This window comes from Accipiter gentilis, chromosome 3, assembly GCF_929443795.1.
Source record: "Accipiter gentilis chromosome 3, bAccGen1.1, whole genome shotgun sequence".
NCBI classification, from domain to species: Eukaryota; Metazoa; Chordata; class Aves; order Accipitriformes; family Accipitridae; genus Astur; species Astur gentilis.
In genome coordinates, this window is record NC_064882.1 from 39,184,781 (window position 1) to 39,202,948 (window position 18,168).

The 18,168-nt window shown below is 39.3% G+C and overlaps 1 protein-coding gene across 5 annotated transcripts in view; it reads left to right on the forward strand.

The window, feature by feature from the left end:
- The window catches only part of ZFYVE28 (zinc finger FYVE-type containing 28), a 164,929-nt gene extending 147,662 nt beyond the window's left edge, over positions 1–17,267 (forward strand). For 4 of the 5 annotated variants that reach the window (XM_049793175.1, XM_049793197.1, XM_049793214.1 and 1 more), the window contains 5 exons: positions 353–507; positions 803–919; positions 2,578–2,682; positions 13,926–14,029; positions 14,981–17,267. In XM_049793175.1, coding sequence (XP_049649132.1) covers positions 353–507; positions 803–919; positions 2,578–2,682; positions 13,926–14,029; positions 14,981–15,112 — 613 coding nt within the window. In that variant the 3' untranslated portion in view covers positions 15,113–17,267. The remainder of the gene's footprint in view (positions 1–352; positions 508–802; positions 920–2,577; positions 2,683–13,925; positions 14,030–14,980) is intronic. The other variant, XM_049793186.1, reaches the window with a different exon arrangement.
- The last annotated feature ends 901 nt before the right edge of the window (positions 17,268–18,168 follow it).

The following is an 18,168-nucleotide window of genomic DNA, read 5'->3' on the forward strand; positions in this document are numbered from 1 at the left end:
GATATTCCCCTTTTGGATTTTTGGTGGAGTATGGTCTCAGGACTGAATTCTCAGACAAAGTTAATGTGAAAAAATGGCACAGCACTTTGTAATAATTAGAAAGATGCAATAAAATACAGACAAATGATTTTCTGCTTAAAAGTTTTTTTTGCAGCTATGCCACAGAGTGAAAATCAAACATGATGGTGATTGGTTGCATGTTGATTAACTTCAACAAGAATTTGCAGCAATTAGTTCCAGTTTGCTATAGAGTCTTGCCTGAATCATAAGTCCTTTAGGATTTGCTGAACATCTTGAGCAACTGAGTGAAGATTTACATTATTTTTTTATTTATTTTTTTTTTCTCCAACAGCAGTTTAATGACAAGTTCTTGTTCATCTGATGACATTGATCAGGAAGAAATCCAGCTCGCTTTGCAGGCTGCTAAAATTGCCACACGAGAAAAGATCAGATCCAGATTTCATGGCAGTAATGATCTTATTCACCGCCTTTTTGTCTGTATCTCAGGTATGAGAGTAGCCTTTGTTGTATTTTTATGCAAAAGGATCTCTGAGTGTTTCGTGCCAAAGGACAAGGAGGATGTGTATCAGACTGCAGGTAGCATAAAGGCCAGAATGTAACTTGACCATTATGGAAAATTGGTTTGTTTAAATGTTCAATTTTTATTCCTGACATGAACAAGTGATCCCCTCAAAAATAAATACAAGGCCATTACTGGTAGCAACAGGCAAATTTAAGTACTTTTTTTTAAAGGCTGGTGCATTAGTCTAGTAACGGCTTACCCATTTTCTCAAACTCCTAGGTGTTGCTGACCAGTTGCAGACAAACTATGCTAGTGATCTGAGGAGTATCTTAAAGACCTTGTTTGAAGTTATGGCAACCAAACCTGAAACAGAAGACAAAGAAAAGCAAAAGAAAGGTAAGGAGCTCTAAATGTTTGTTTTCTATAGTGAATTTTTGCTGATAGCCCCATGGAGATCCATTAACTATTTGACAAGAATTTCCTTAACATTTTGTCAACTTCTTGACAGGACTCACTGTCCAGTGATTTGATCTAAGTTTAAAAAAGTCATGGAAACAGACTGCAAACAGGTCGAAGTCACTGGAGGTATAGGTACACAGCAGTACGTCTTGAGACAAATGTTGAAACAGTTAGAGCCTTGAGAGTACGTCTGCTAGTTTCTGTATTCCTATGTATAACAGAACAGTGTTTGTAGCCCATATAGTCATAACATAAAGTATGCAGGGTTTGGACTTCATAGATTCCACCCACCCCGCCCTCCCCGCCCCCGTTGGTATTGTTTCATGCTGGACACATTTGAATTTACCAAGATGTGTATCTTTGATTCTGAAGTTTAAATAGCTGTGTAAAAAGAGCAGACTATAAAATGAGGTTGCTCAGTAAGATGCTGAAATCTGGCCTGTCTTGAAGAAATTGCAGAATGCTGAATTTGGCTTCAAAATAGAAAAATAACCAATTTTGAATTCTAGATAATCAGGATAACAGAACCAGAACTAGATTATAAGCCAATGCAAGAACTTTTTTTCTCTGTCACCATTTTGATTATTTCTTTTTCAAAGAGGCAAGTCTGCTAACTTAGCTAAAAATAACCATGTCATCCCAGCAAGACTGCAATTGCTTTAGTCCTTTGTTATGATTAGAACTATCAGCATCTGAAGGTGATCAGAGTGCTCTTTTTTTTCTCCCTTTCCTCATGATTGAAAACTTTTGCTTTCCCTTTCTCCCAGTTTAATTTAAAAGCATGGAGGATTTTTATATGAAACACAAAGTTAAAAGTTGGTTCAAGTTATCAGAAAAACCTCCAATTCAGCTGAACTCTGCAGTGGGATAATGCACAACATGCATTACAGTCCTCTACTTGTGGTTGAAACTTCCACATTTTTATGGTGGTGGGATGTCATGATGTGAAAAGAGACTGTTTTTTTCATAGGCAAAAAAAAAGGGGGGGGGGGGTTAGACAGAATTGGTAGAGAGGATCAAAGAGCTCCTGAACATTGAAATAAGAGTAATATAAAGAAATTGGACCTGTAAAGAATTATCACTAGGAAATATATGTTAGTCACCAGTACTTGGCTGGAATAATTTCTAATGGATGAACTATTACATTTTTTAAAAAAAAAAAAAAAAAGTCAAAAGCAAGCATACACAAAATGAGCAAATAAAAGTCAGGGACTTCAGGGATGAAGTTTCTCTTTGATATATGTGATTTGATGTCTGTGATTCACTTAGGGAATCTCTGGTTGTTCTCATAATCTACTTCTTTGTAAAAGATCTAAGTTAAGAACTGGGAAATAAAATACAGGATACAACTAAACTGCTAGAAGTAAGAGGACTGTATGTCCTGTAATAACAGCATCTTTCATTTCTGTTGTCATTCCAAAGAAGAATAGAGGAGACTTTTAAATCACGGTTTGTGTCGGGGTAAAGAAAGAGCAAGAAGTCTAAGAAGGTACATACAGATGCTACTGTAATCTAATCCCAGAAGTCCTAATGTGAATATTTTAAGTGCAAATTGGAAAAATACTAATTTGAGTACTCTTTGGTTTGTTTTACAGTTAATCAGGGTTTAAGGAGTGCAGCATTGGAAGACTGTGCTTTATGTCAAGAAAGTATATCATCCTCAGAACTTGCAGCAAAAGCCAGAGATGGGGATTTTGAAGGTACTTTCTTTTTTCTGAGAATTAAAATGAGACAATACTGTTGTATATTTAAAAAATTGCATTAAAATGAAAACTCTAAGATTTGGCTCTGGAAAGTGACTGTAAGGTGGTTATAGTATGGTTTAGAGACAAAGTCAGATGACAAACTGAGCATATTTCTTTCAGATTTTTTTTCTAACAGCCTCAAACTCTGACCTACAAATTGTCATCTGCAGTATGAATTCCTTTGTATCAGTGGAGAAAGGTTCTGTATAGTAGAGGCTTTAATATAGTGTATGACATAACATCTGACAAGTTTCAGAGTACTGTGTAAGATGCAAAGCCCTAAGTAAGGTCTTCTCAGCCAAATCTAAAGAGATCTTTTATATCGTTTGCTTTATGTGGAGGTGCTACTTTTTCCCGTGGCAGAAGTACCTTTCATATTTTCTTCACTTTTGTCTTTGATCAAAATATTTTGGTTATTATTTTCATATTCTTCACCATATTACTCGAAGAAAAAGTTAGTTTTACGCAAGTCTGCTGAGGTTACTCAAATCTCACTGAATACATGGTAAAAGTGAAGAAAAGTGCATATGTGAGTCTCGAATCCTGACCAAAACTTTAAGCATTCCGAGAGCTCAAAAGTTTTTGGTTTTCTTTTTAATCTGAGATGCTGTGGGAGTGCTTAGGAATCAGTTATGGACTATAGCCCTAGTATGGTAAACATTGTATAAAAAATGGATTAAAAAAATAACAGAGCACTTGCAGTCAGAGAGTAAGAAAAGAGAAAGTAGATTTATGAGACGGAGCAAACAAGAAAGCAATCAGCTTTGATTTTCAGGGCTAAGTGGTGGTTTCAGCACACCAGGAGCCCAATTATCGGAGTGGTGGTATCTCTGTGGTCAAGTGAGAAATACAAGACAGCTGTCAACTGTGAAACTCTATCTGAGCTTCCCAGAAATTCAAGTGTGCAGTAATTTCCCTGTGCTTTAAAACTTTGATCTGTTGTTGTCTATTTGTCCATATGCACTACTGTTCTTCCAGTGAGAGGTTTTTGAATGCAGAATGACTAAGAACTGAGTGATAAGCAGTGTACATCTCTGCTTGTATGCAGAGAGGGGTGACCAACAGAAATGAAATGTCATTTCTAATAAAGATCAGAAATCATGGGGGGGGGGGGGGGGGGGAAGGCATATTAAAGATTAGGTTTTAGAGTAATGGTACATATTTATAAGTTATTTTGTGCTTATATAAAACCTATGGTTTGCTTGCTTACTCTTCTTCTGAAGCTGCAGGCTAAAGGATCTCTAATCTATTTTAGAACAGCAGGGCTAATTCATGTATAATGCACTGTAGAAATACCTCTTTTGGAGGAAGATGATTGGGTGGCAGATAAAGAACTATTCAGTAGTCATTTTAATTGATTTTTCTATTGTGCCATAATTCAGAATGTCACAGAAGGTGCAGTAAAGAACAAATCTTTAAGCAAAATCCTTACCATGTATAAGCTGTATTGGAAAAGAACGCAAGAGATTATTCATTCTCTACCATTTCAGTTCATATTCTTTTGGTTTGAATCAATGCCTCATGCTGTCAGTGAATTTGAATTGCAGAACTCAAAAGCAAGTTGTTCTGAACTGCAGGGTGCTGAATAACCTTCTCGCAGTGGATGTACGTTTTTGCCACGGCAAAGTCACTTCACTCCCCTGGCATGTTCCTCAGCTTTTAAGGTTCTTCAGCTTTTCATGGCATCTTCTGTTGACACAGGGAAGGTTTTATGTTTGGAGAAGTGCAGCCTGTGGCTTGGGATGTTACTTATTGAAATAGAGGACAACAGTCTGGGTGCTTAGGTGATGTTATGGCCACGTAGGAGTACGGTAAAGGGTAATCTTTGGAGTTACAAGGGCCCCTGCAGCACCCAGGTAGTGTGAATCAGTTATGTCCCTGCTCTAAGCAAATGATAAAACCCAGCCTGTATTATTAATAGCATATGCAGATAACTACAGCAAAAACAGCCCCCTTCCTGCACCTTTGTTCCTAAATAGCAGGTGTTTCACATATGCCTCTGTGATGGAAAGCAGAGCCTTGTGGGATAACCAAGTCCCTTTTGAATAAGTGGATTTGGATGCCAGAATGAGCTTGGCTGCCTTGGCACAATGTTTTCCCATGCTAACACATCCTCTAAACAAAACCAGTTAGCCAGTGCTCCTGCCAGGTACTCTGCTTTTGACTGGGAAGGCTTGGACATGTCTGAATCAATCTCCTTGCAGACTTTCTGTGGGAGTCTTACTTGGCTTGTGTGTGCTTATGCTGAAACTACCTACTTGTACAAATCAATACAGCTCCTCTGACTGTGTAAACTAACTAGTGTAGTCTGCTGTTACTTAGTCTTCAAATTTGCTGATGGGCAGGAATTTTCTGTATCACAAAGAGACAGAGGGTGCTGGGGAGCACGGAGATGAGCTCCACCTTCCAAACCAGAACAAACCACAACAGCTCTACAAAACGGGGCATCTGAAGTGGGTCAATTTGTTGAATTTGTGGGAACTGTAGAAACACCCATTCTGTCTCCTCACTTCCAGTACGTTCCAGGCTCCTGTCCCTTCAGGTGACAAGTTGTTATTGCTGGCAATGCTGTACAGACTTTTTTTTAATCTACTGAGGTATGCAGTGATAGGTTTTGCTATCCCTAAGGCATCTAGCATGAGGCATAAACTTACAGCAGTATTTTAACCTCAGTAGCCATGTGCCTTTTCGCTCTTATAACACCTCCCCACCCACCTCATTTTTGCTGGTCACTGTGGAAGCAACAGCCCCTGACTTTGGGTGATGTTTGGGTGCAGGTGGAAGATGTCTGGTGGTTAAGACAACCTTTGCTACATGAACATTGTGCCCTATTTCTTGCAGCAAGCCTGATGGGTTTCTCCTCCAGGCCAAATCTGGACCACAGGACACCAACAGGAGTATACTGCAGTTACCACTGTAAATGGATTCAACGCAAAGTTTGAGAGTGTTGCACCAATCTGTTGACACCATTGCACCAAAATTACTTATTTTTTCTGTACATCGTTTCTACACTTCAGGTCACTCTTAATGATTTCAGCTGAAAATGAAAACAATTTAAAGCAAATGAGCACATCAGTAGCTCCTCCCTTCTGCCATCGTGGCAGAACATGAGCATGTATCAGATTGAGAAAGTCCAGCGAGCTACCTGCCAGGAAAGCTTTTTCCAATTATCAAATAAATCCCTCTTACAGAAAGTACTGAATATTTAAGATTGCATTCAATCAATGTTAATTTAAAAAAAAAAAAAAAAAAAAAAAGGAAAGCAAGCCCAGCAACCTGAACAAATAAATGAATAGGTTTAAGATTCTACTGAAGGTTCCGACCTCTACTCAGGTTATAAAGATGAATCACTTGTTTTTGTCAGATTTCTCATTCTTACCGTATATAAAACCCACTAGCTGGTCTGGATCATAAAACAAATATGAATGTTTATCATGAGCCAACTGACATTGGCAAGGGTGTAAGAGTTAAATCCTGTGACCTTCTGAAGGTTGAAATACAATAAACTACAGATTAATTGGCATTCCAAAACAAAAGCATTTTCAAAAGTACAAATGAGCCTATGGAATATATGTTCATCTTTGCTGTCCTAATGCTCTAGGACTTTCTTTCAAGGAAGCATATGTATTTATACTTCATAGACTATAAAAAGCACTTTATTGTTATAGGGAGAGAATGTAAAGCAAATACATTTATATTTTCTAAGAATACAAGATTAATTTATACAATATTCCATGAATAAGTTTTAAATACAATAAAATTTCATGTCCTGGTTGTATGATGAGAAGATGGCCCGTGGGGGACAAAATTCTGTGTATAAACTTGAAGCAAATTGTAGTGGCAGCTGCTCAGAAAAAAGCAGGTTGCGCTCTTTGCTACCAGTGGTGTTTGCTCTGAATTGCAGTAACAGCAGAAGGGGCCTGTGTCTCAGGACCTTTTGTGGTACTGCCCTTCTCCCTGTGTCCTGGTGAATGACGAGCCAGCATGGTTATTGTAAAGTTCCTGAGCTCCAGCTTGGATAACAAGCTGACCAAGGTGTTTGCATGGGACTGAGAGTGGGCAGCATGGGTCATATGCAAATTAAAGGAAACCTCCACATTTGAAAATGTAAGAAAATTACTCTTAGTTAACCTAGTATAAAGGTATCCCTGCTGGGACAGACCTGCATCATTCTTAATGTATTACAGCTTTAAAAAAACAAGCATCAGGGAAGTAGAAGTTTGTCTTTCTGCCATTTATGTGTCTGGGGTTGTGTTTCTAGCCCCAACACAAAACTTCCTTTGTATTTGTCAGCAGGTTCCCATATATGTATACACAGATATAGATATACACACACACAGAGTAACAACTTTTTTTTTTGTCTTGATAAGGATTTTTATGTATTCATTTTTTTATCAGACTGTAAATGTGATCAAGCCTAAGTCCCTGCTCACCAAGTTTGGGAGCATTATTTTTTATCCTTGTGAGCTTGATGATTTTAGTAGTGAACTTTGGCAAATGTGAGTTTTGACCATGTATGTATTTTGGGGTAGTTAATTACTCTGGAAGATTTGTCTGTTGCGATTGAGGGAAGGTGAATATTTTTAGTTGTTAATGTCATGAAGTTACAGGCTGGCTAAGAAAGTGAGTTACACATCTTGTCTAGGCAGAAGCATGAGACATCTAGAAATCAGATTTCTTCAAGGAAAAACAGCAATACAAAGCTGTTGGTGCTCCATGAAAATACTTGCTTTAGCATCTCAGCTCTCTCTGCAATCATACATTCATTTTCACTCCTTATCCCTCTAGCATCCGTACAGAACTACCTTGCTTGCTACCACCTAGTTATAACTCCAGCCACAATGGATTTGCTGTGGCTGCCAGTACAAATATCTGTGCCGAAAGGTGCTAGCATGTTTGCTGTACAACAGCACGCTATTTCTGCTTGATCCCTTTCCCTCTTGTAATATTCCAGCCCACCCACTTTTCTCTAATCACAAGTCCTCCCTGCTCTCCAACCAGCAGCACAAGCACAATTCAGTGATTTATGGTCCCAAGGCTCAAGCTCTTGTTCTTGTTGCAGTAAGAAGTCACAAGGTCAAGAAGACCCACCCATGCTACTGTATGTGCAGAATCTAATAACTGTGAGCCTAGAATTAGCTCTAGCTGAATGCTTCAATTTTTTTGTCCTCTACATGCCTGTGGCTACTCTATTATTTATAATGATGACCAGCAATGCTTTCTAAATGAAAGAATTTCAATTGTTGCACAGTTCAGTGGCCAAACATACTCTGTCCATGTAACTTTTTACTTTTTCCTTATTCAGCAGCTCCGCTTACAGTGTGCAAGAGAAGAATCTAACATCAAGTTTTCCGAATTGAGGCAATGTTTTATAATCAACTGAACATATTTAATCATGCATGTAAAATTAGAGGATTTTATACAGTTTTTAGGTTGTATTGCAATAATTTGATCTGACTTAGGTTTTAAGAACTTGCTCAGAGACTTTCACTTTTTCAAAGACTATCCCTCTCTGTTAGCACCGTGTGGAACTTGTTGAGATTTCATTGCAGGAGTAGAGAACATCCATAAGTACTGTAAAGCAGAGGCTTATTCAGCTCCACAGTGACATAACTGAGATTTTGATTAGGTTTGAAATTTTTTGTCCTAAACATACACGTATTGAGTGTTCTTCTGCTATGTAATATGTAGATCTACATTATCAACTTGCTTCTAGTTTATGATTGGTAGCTCTTACAGAGAAAGACTCCCAATAATGGAGTGCAAGATCCAAGTCTCTGATCCGTCTGATCTAAAGTAAAGATTTGAACCATATCCCAGCAGAAGTCAGTGTTTTCTATCAGAGTTGTTCCATTTTGTGTAAATAATTATTTTGCCCAAAGAATGAGTTGCTGATCATGTACCTGTACAGAATGGACGCAGGATGTTGTTGTTCAAGGTCGTGTTGAATCAGGCAGAGTGGAGGCTTGAGCCCAAGTCTGCAAAGCTCCATGCTTTGGTGAAAGCTTTCTAGATTTGCACAGAAAATCCATCCTAAGCAAGCTGTTTGACAAGAGCTGTACTTGAAGCTAAGAAGTCTGTACCTCTGTTTTCTCCCTCATCCCCAAAATTTTCATCAAATAATGTTGAAGCAGAAAATTTATTTTTATTGAAAAATTTCAAGCCAGCTGTAATCAACACTGAATCTACTGAGCAAGGATAAAGATTACTTTAGTACAATTGCCTGCTAGAAATTTTACATGAAAGTCAGAGGTTGCCCAGAATGACATGCGGAAAATTATATGTGATAAGGGACAAAAAGATTCATCTTACTGTGGCAGTTGAAGTGAGGGGTAAAGTCATGTCATCTTAGTTCTCTACTTTCTACACTTAAAACTGTGAGAATTTATGATTCCTGCTTTCATCAGAAAACCTACAGTAAGCCCATCTGACCTTTTTTGCAGCTGCGAGGGTAATGCACTTTGACGGCTGCAGTGGTCTAAGTTCCACAGGCTGCTGTAAGAACAGCCCTCTTAAGGTTAGTTTGATAAAATATTATCAGGGTTATACATGATGTGCTCTAAAAATCTAATACACATCAATGCAGGAGGAACTTTCAGTTTGATTTCTGCACTAGGAATATTTGATAAAAATGAAAGATGCAGAAAGGGTCTTTTCTCTGAATTGTCTGGCCATAATGCAAACACCACCGCAAGCTTAGGGTTTAGTAGCTACTCTACAGCAGGGCGTAGTGGTGTGCATGTTTTCTCTCTTTTTTTTTTTTTTTCCCTACCGGAGTATAATTTGCTAGATTAGGCCTTCTGCAATCTCCAACAACTTTTGGGATTGCTTCCTGACCCACCTCAGTCTCTTGTATCTTAGCACCACTGAATGAACTTAAGCGTCCTGGTCTAATGTTGTTTCAGTCAACACTGTTGATGGATCAGAGTCAAGGCTCTCTTCCTCTTGTGCTCTGGGATGCAGAGGTGTTCTCCTTGGTTTTCTAAGATTAGATGGGACTGCAGTAGGTCTATTGCACGTATTTAATTAAGCAAAACCAATTACAGTAGCTATGATTTTTTTATCATGATTATGGTTTTCTTAAAGTTCAAGCATCTTGGATTTATGTGAGATTTTTAACTTTTTTTAAGAGCAGAAAATATTCTAGCTAATGAGGTTGCATAGACATGTAAAGGTGAATTCTAAAAGCTACAGCATAAAACGAATAAAAAGACCATACAATTTCATGATTTATGAGAGATCATAATGCAAGATTTTTGAATAGTTAGGAGCTGGGAATACTGTTTCTCCTTTTTAAATGTCTTTTTCAGTCTTCACACTATTTAATTTTATCTTGTGCCTTTTCCTTTCTCTAAGCTAGTTTCTAATTCATTTAAATACTTGTTTCTCTTCCTTTCTCTGCCTTTTTTTCTGTACATGCTTTTAATGTTTTCTTCTAAAATTAATTTCTGTAGTCTTTGTCTTGTTAATCCCTTCCCTCCCTTCCTCCTCCTCTTTGATGTTTGTGCTGTGGTCTTCATCCATTTCCCAACAGACTTCTCTTAACTCTCATTGCATGATAAAGCAGCGGGCCAATTAGCCCACGAACAAGGTTTTCCCTCCATTCCTTGTACAAATCCCCGAAGCACAGGCAGATAGCGCTTCAGAGACTGGATGTTTCCACTTGCTGCTGCATGCAGAGCTAATGGAGCAGCGTAGCCCAGAGAAGGACTGTAACATAAAAAGCCTATGGGTGCAGTGCTGCTGCCCTGCTTCCAGCATGTCTGCAGGCTCCTGCTAGGGGTTTAATTTGTATAACTCGCTCTGTTCCTCGTATTGAAGCTTTATCCTCTTGTGAGACTGCTCTTCAGAGAATATTTCAAAAACCTGTTCTATAAAAAGCCTGATGACTCAGTCGTTAATGTAAGTCAGTCAGAAGGGCTGCTCCCAAGGTTGAGGTTTGCGAGGGGGACCTAGGGGTGAGTGATCCTGTTGCCACCGGGGCTTGCATGGGCTTGGGGAGACAGAGTTGTTCAGGGCTTCATCTTTCCTGCCAGGGTGAGCGCTTCGGCTCCAACCCAGGTTTGCATTAATTTCTAAGTGCGTACTCTCAAAATGAAGCCTCTGTGTTTGTATTATTCAGCGTAACGACTTGTTCAGTCACAACTGGAAGCAAAGGCATAGGGCTAAAGGCCCAAAGTTTCTTACTTCAAGGCTGCACCACCGTATGATTTTGGGCAAGACATTTCTCTCCTGATTTCTCCCCACACGCTTACTGACTCTAGCTGGGTGACGAGGATTAAAGCAATTAATGTTTGTACAGCCTTTTGAATGTTAAAAGCTGTTACATAACTGTTACTATTTGGGGGTGTGCTGCAGTGCAGCAGACCTTGGTGCAAGCAATTGGGATGTTAGGAGGGCACTAAAACCCTGAAACAATGGGGCACGGGGCCGTGTAGCCCTGTCGAAGGGCCTTACTGTTGTTGAGTCACTGTCTGGGGGAAAATGTGCCCTTTAGCTCATTCTGCTGATGCGTTAATTCACTGAATCAGCTGACGTGACACCAATGTGGAGGTAGAGGGAGGCCCTCTAATGCGAGAGAACAGTCTGTAGAGGGTTATACTGTTCTATACATTGAGTACTGCTAAGATGTGATTTATTCTTTTCATGCAATTATAAAAACTAAGTTTGCAGAAGAATTTGGCAGTCAAGTAATTCTGTAACCATGTACTATGGATTATGTGATTATTATGAGTTTATAAGGTTTTTATTTATAAAAATAAATATGCTGTTTCTCATGGAGGGGGGTTTTTGCAATTTTTTTTATTTAGCACCAGAGAAAAATCAACAGAAGGTCAATTAAAAAATAAGTTTTTCAACATTGCACTTCAAGGACAACAGAAAAAAAAAACCAACAAATAAACCCCAAATGTTAAACACCTGATAAGAAAGCTGCTTTGTGTTGATGAGCTCCAGAGTCTTTGTGGTGGGATTGCATTAGCCTGTAATGTGTCTGGACTAATCATGATCTAAGGGAATGAGTGATTATGGTCCTAGCTGCTGTGGAAGTTGCAGTTCATATTGGCATGCTGCAGTTTGTACAAAAATGGCCTGTGGTTTTTGGCTTTTCTGTGAATATTAAAATTAGTAACTAGCTGAACATGGTAACCCACATTATAATGCAGCTGATAAAGCATTGGTAGCAAAGTAGGCATGTTACCAAACCTGCTTCCACTAGCTCTGTGTTCATTTGAGAGGGAGACCTGGTGGCACAGTGCTTAAATAACTTCCTAAATTTTGCCATCTTTAAAATTATTAAGAATCAATAGGATAGTTAAATCCCTGAAAACATAATCAAGGCTATGTAGTCTAACGGCAAGTTTTAAACAGGAACAACATTATTGGCTCGGTTGTTTTGTTTGGAATATATGTGATAGCCCAAGGGACCTCCTGGATGGAGAACATGGAGATGCTCCAAAGTCATCAGGCTTGCCATGGTTTCAGATCAGAGATCCCTGTGAAAGTGATACAAAGTTTTCAAAATCAACATCATAAACTAATATTAGGAGTAAGTTTCACTGGGCAAGTTGCATGTAGGAGCTAGGGAGGTTGCAGAGAAAGAGAAGAACTGCAAAGGAAAATCTCCTGGTTTCATTGGTATTAATGCTTCAACTTAAGCTGGCAGTCCTGCATCTTCCTGCTGCTAAAGGACTGCCTGCCTCTGAAGTAGGAATTTGTAGCCTTGTGTCCCCACAGAACATTTTCTGGTGAACTGTTTCCAGGGATGAGGTGAAGGATCCTCTGTGCAATCTCCTTTTTTTCACCACGTCAGTCATTTCTCTGCACACAGATGTTGGTTTTGGTTGCTGTGCCTATAGCTGTGACCTTTATCAGACCAGTTTGTTCACTAAGTGAAAGATTGCTTCCTTAAAACTAGTTTAACTTCCAAAATAGTTTAGAGGAGTGCATAGAAGCTGAGTCGAGATTCAAAGTTCTCGTTTTTATTAATCTGCTTTTTGAACATTTTCTGCATTGAATGCTATTTCGTTTTTACTTCTAATTTGACAAATGTTGCAATGTGACAAACACATGAAAACTGGTCATGGTTATGTTTGAACAATACAGTGCATTTCTCATTTAATTATCTTCTTTCTGCTTCTAGCTGTAGCCCTCTTGACCTCTGTATTAACTGCACCATATATTTTGTCGTTTGATAATATGCTCCTTGAGGCAAGGATCTTGCTTGTCAGGTTTATAAATCAGCAATTGTATGGGTTGCATGCTGTAAATAATACTTGGAGAGAAGCTGCATACAGCGAACTTGGGTAAATACCTCCAGCGCTTCCTGTTCACTGTGTCCATGGACTCGGGATAGCACTTGCTTTGCTCTTCATTAGATGTTTAACAATTAAGCAATCGGCTACATCATTTCTACAATTGTAATTTTAGACTCTCTGAGGTCATGTCAGCCTGTTGCTAGCAGAAGCAGCTCAACAGAAGTGAGCCTAATACCTTCTGCTTTGCCAAACCCAAAGCATTTCCCTACTTGGCTTTTACGAGAGGTTAGAGAGCTCACAGGAGAAATAAACAATGGAAACTTGCTGTTCAGGACAGTGGTCCAATTCTTTCTCTGCTGTCTCGTACACTTGATTTTGTGGTTTTGCTGTAGTTACTGGTGACTTCCAGTAAGAGTCCTAATAGTTTAGCAGACAGTAGTCAAGCTTCAAGTTTATTATCTGTAGAGTTGCTTGCCTAATTGCAGAAAAGCAGTCAGCTTTTCTGTACGGAGGGCTGAAGAGGCAGGGAATGATCTCAGCTCTGAGCTTGTTTTGGTGGCTGGTTGCATTGACAAACACACCTGTGATCCAGCTCTGTTTTAAGTCTCTTGTCCTCATACTTTATTTTGCTTATCTCCTTTTCCCTGCCATTTTCATTTGAATAGGATATATTTCATTTTGAGTCCAAAGCTGCTGTGCGCTGTTTCAGTGCCTGCTGTGCTCTGCCCAAAGGTGGGTGCCTGGCAGAGAAGGGGGGCATTGAGCTCTCCCAGGCATCCTGAGCTCACCTAGCTGCCTGTTCGCAAAGGACCTTGAGAAACTCAGATGAAAGCAGCTGCTGTTGTATTTTATTCTCCCTACTCCCCTGAGGATCTGGTAATCGCATGTTTGTTTTTATTCCCTTCTGATTTATGTTGCCTTTCATTGCTGTGTTTCTGACAGATCCTCCTGACTGGGTTCCAGATGAAGTCTGCAGCTACTGCACTGCGTGCAAGGCTCCTTTCACAGTCATTCGCAGGAAACACCACTGTCGGAGCTGTGGCAAGGTAATGACTCAGTCAAACATGTGAGAAACTATCTGCCAAAGAGAACAGCAAATTTATGCATACCACAAACTCAGCTGCACAGCAAAATGCGTGCACTGGGCCAGGGTTTTCAAGTCACAAGTGTTTTTGTGTATCTTGGCTACCAACTGCTCAGCTTATGTTTAGAAAGTGGGGGGGAGGGTTTTGACTTTTATACAGAAATAAGCATTTGTGTGCTAAAAAGCAGAACTCCCTACTGAGGTCCTGGAACAAACACCCTAAATCCAGAGTCTCTCTGGACTACTGCTCTAGGCTTTAATGAGCCGCAGCTGCCTGCACTGTGAGAGGTGATGCACACCTCAGCTGCAAAGGGAGGGACAGTGTGTCCCTTTGCTTTCTTTCTAAACCTTTGCAGGAGGACTGAGGTGTGTAGGGCTCCTGCTTTGCAAGTTTGTGGGGGAGGAAGAGGGAGCGAGGGAGAAAAAAGCAGTCATGTGCCTCAGCAAGCCAGAAATCTGCAGTCCCACTTCACTTGCTGCTGTACAAGTTAAAAAGAAAGAGGGTAGAGTAGCAGTTGTTGTTGTTAACTTTATAGTGGACTTGCAGGATTAGGACCATTGGTATTGTTCACAAATATTCCCCTAGTCTTTCTTCAGAACCAGTGGAGGGAGATGCTGCTTTTTGTCTCTGGTGGAGCTGCCTTCCCCTGTGAGCTGCAGCACTAGGCAGGCTTGCCTTGGCTAATGTCAGTACTTGGGCACCCGCATCAGAGAGGCTGGGCACAGTCAGATTAATTGGTCATTGGGCTATGACTTCCCTGTAGAAGGCTTTCACTTGCTATGCTGAGGAAGGTGGTGTTGCCAATACACAGGAGCCCAACACATACGATCTTCTCTCCTGTCCCTTGAAACCAATTTTGTCCCACCCAGTTCTTCAAAGGAACTAAAGTGAAATCTCCCTCTTGTTTTTCAGATCTTCTGTTCCCGCTGTTCCTCCCACTCTGCTCCATTACCTCGTTATGGTCAGATGAAGCCTGTCCGTGTTTGCACTCACTGTTATATGTTCCATGTCACTCCTTTCTATAGTGACAAAGCTGGTATCTGACATATTAAACTAGTGGTATGTCTTCTGGAGTCTTACACGGACTGATATATTTGACCTAAGCCAAGAATTAACTTGAAAGAGGGACCTCACGAGGGCATGTAGGCTTTGACATCCATTATTATAAATTTTGTACAGACAGTTTTTATTGCATTTTACTAAGCTGCTAAAGGGAAGTATGAAGCGTCTGTAGCTTTAAGGCTACAGTACAGTCTTCCATAAATTTATAACATTAATGTTACGATGCCATATGCAGAACAAATGCACTGTGTGGAAGGAAATAGGGCTCAGAATTGAACAAGCATTGCTGCTTATCTTACATGCTAGGAACAGAGTAGCCAGTTAACTAGTCCATCCCAGCAAATCAATCCCAAAGCTCGGACACTTCTGTGCTCACTAGAATACCAGCATGGCTGTGGATGTCAGCGCTCTCCCTCCTGCTGCAGTTTAACTTTCCCATTACTAGATTTTTGCTACCTATGCTAGGATTAATTAAAGCAAAACTATTTCAAATCACATAGGAAGCACTGAAGGTCCTGAAGCAGTATACTTCTGTTGCCTTTCATTTACTGGGCAGAGCAATAACTCCAAGTTGTCTTCTAAAGATTAAGTTTTACAACTTCCAGTTCAATATTTTGAAGTTTTGGAAGTATTTATAATCTACGTCATTTCTGCTAAACCCTGTTAAAAAAAGTCTGACACAGAGCTTTGGTTTCTATATCAGGATTTAAAACTTAACAAACTTCAGAGGAAATGGTTACCAAATAAATGAATTAATATTAAAGTACGTATTTTTTGAAAGAGTTCAGCAGCAAAATTCAGTAAATGTGACAAAATATTTCTCCCATGCTAAGGGGGTTTTTTTAGATGGTTTTTAAAAGGCAAATATGTAATGATATATTCAAAAGTTCCTACAGAATGGTCAACCAGAGAAAGGTAGTTGTTGTCCACATTTGGCAGAGTAACTGTGTAAAATATTGCATACTGTTACTTCACTCATGCTAACAACTCAGATGATGTTTGTATTTATTTGAAACACCAGGGATTAATTTTTATCTCCACTTGGAGAGGAAAGACATAAGACTCACATGGATTCATGCTATGATCTTGCACAAACTATTTGCAGTAAGAGCTCCCTGAGCACTGAGGTTTCAAAGGCGTTTGGACGTGCTTTGAGTTAGCCACATGAAAAGCAAGACACTGTGTGCTGTGGTTACAGAGGAAACGAGATCAAGAGCTCTTTGCTGTATCCCCTTTCCTGACTCGCAGTGTTACACACTGTGTTTCAAAGTGATAAATCCAAAAAAGGACAAGGAAGTTGTTTGCGGTATCCTGCTCAAGAAAGGTCATCATTCAAAATGATAAAGCAAAACTGGTCAGTGTTGTTTTGTTTTGTTGTTTTTTTTAATTTAATTTTGGAGGGACATTCCATTTATTAAGTGGTTTAATATTCAGTGTTAATGAGCCATATAAGGGTATAACAGTTTGCCACTACTGTCATTTTGAATCAGATGAAACAGCTTCACTTAGTTTATGTGTAATGCACAAGCCTTATGATGCTGTTTGTAGACAATGTCAGCTATGATGTGTTATCCTCACCTTATTTATATTTTTATTATTATTTCCCTGAAATCCTTCCCATGGAATCCTTGAGTTGGAGTGTCAGCATTCACCAGAGTTTGGAAAGGCATGGGGTTGGGCGATTGGTGGGTGGTGGGTAATGTGGTGCAAGCAATGATACTTATTCAGGCTTAAATCTCAGGCTTCACATTGCAATGATTATTGCAGTTTTATTTTTAGAAAAAAACCAACAAATTTAATGCTTCTTTTATAGGATAAAAAATACAGCAAACTTCAATTGTGAAATAGATATGCACAAAAAGTTGCTTCTGTGGAGAAAAAAAAAGAATCTTATTTAATGGACTGAATATTTATTCAAGCTTGTTTTTATTTTGTAAATGCTGTAATTCAGAATCATTTCCATAAATATGATATTTAAAGATCTCAGACACTATAGTTTCTTATGTAAATACAGACTCCTATTTCTCTTACTGAAAAGCACAATGACTATATCAATACTAATATACATTTGCCTCAAGGAAGACTTTCATCTTGTAATCTCTTCAGATAATTAAACTGTCAGGACTTTCTACTTCCATGTGCTGGATTGCTCTTTCATTTCGGGGTCTCTTTACATGGAGTGACAGCTGCCATCTTGTCAAACTGGCCTTAAGTCTTTCTCACTTTGCAAGTAACATGAAAGAAAGGAGTTTAAATTTGAAAATGGAAGTTGCCCGTGCAGAGAAGGGGTGGTAAATCAAAGCTGGAGTACTAGCCTGTAACTTAACATTGCCTTGTGCTATCTCTTGCCACTGGCGGAAAATCTACCTTCCTGAAATATCTTGTTGGTGGCCACTTCACACATTAGGCATATTTGATCTGCCTGTGTCACATCTGACTAATCTTTTCTGTGGGGGATATAAATCTGCAATGAAAATAGTGCTCCTTGGATCTACCTGCACAGTTATTCTTATGAAGCATAAATGCCTAGTGCTAATTTGTTCTGCTCCTTGTATGAGATATAACTCTTGTAGGCTTTATGAGAATTAATTTTATTTCCCAGAGGACTTAATGCGTGGCTTTGGGATACCATTTCACTGAAGAAAAATAATGTTACAGCTCTGTGCATGAGGATCTTGGCTTCAGTGGTGCAACAACAGGAAAATTTTATGGGAAGCCTGCACACAAGTTTAAGATTGCAGTTGAATTAACATACATAATATTTATGGGCAAGTAATGCTGCCTTAAGGTGTGAACAGTAGAAATTTATCCTAAAGGGACTTTTTAAATGAAATTTACATCACTTCAGTGTTTTGAGGGGAAAAAGGGGGATTCTCTTCTCCAAATCACAACGATGTGTTCTGCAGCAGTTTTCCTGGTGGGAATACAACAACAGGAGCAATACGGGATAATAAGGTGAGAACAACATTGCCAAAGGTGGCAGTAATTCACCTGGTGTTGGACTCTCCTGTATGACAGGTTCCCTCTGAATCAAGGCT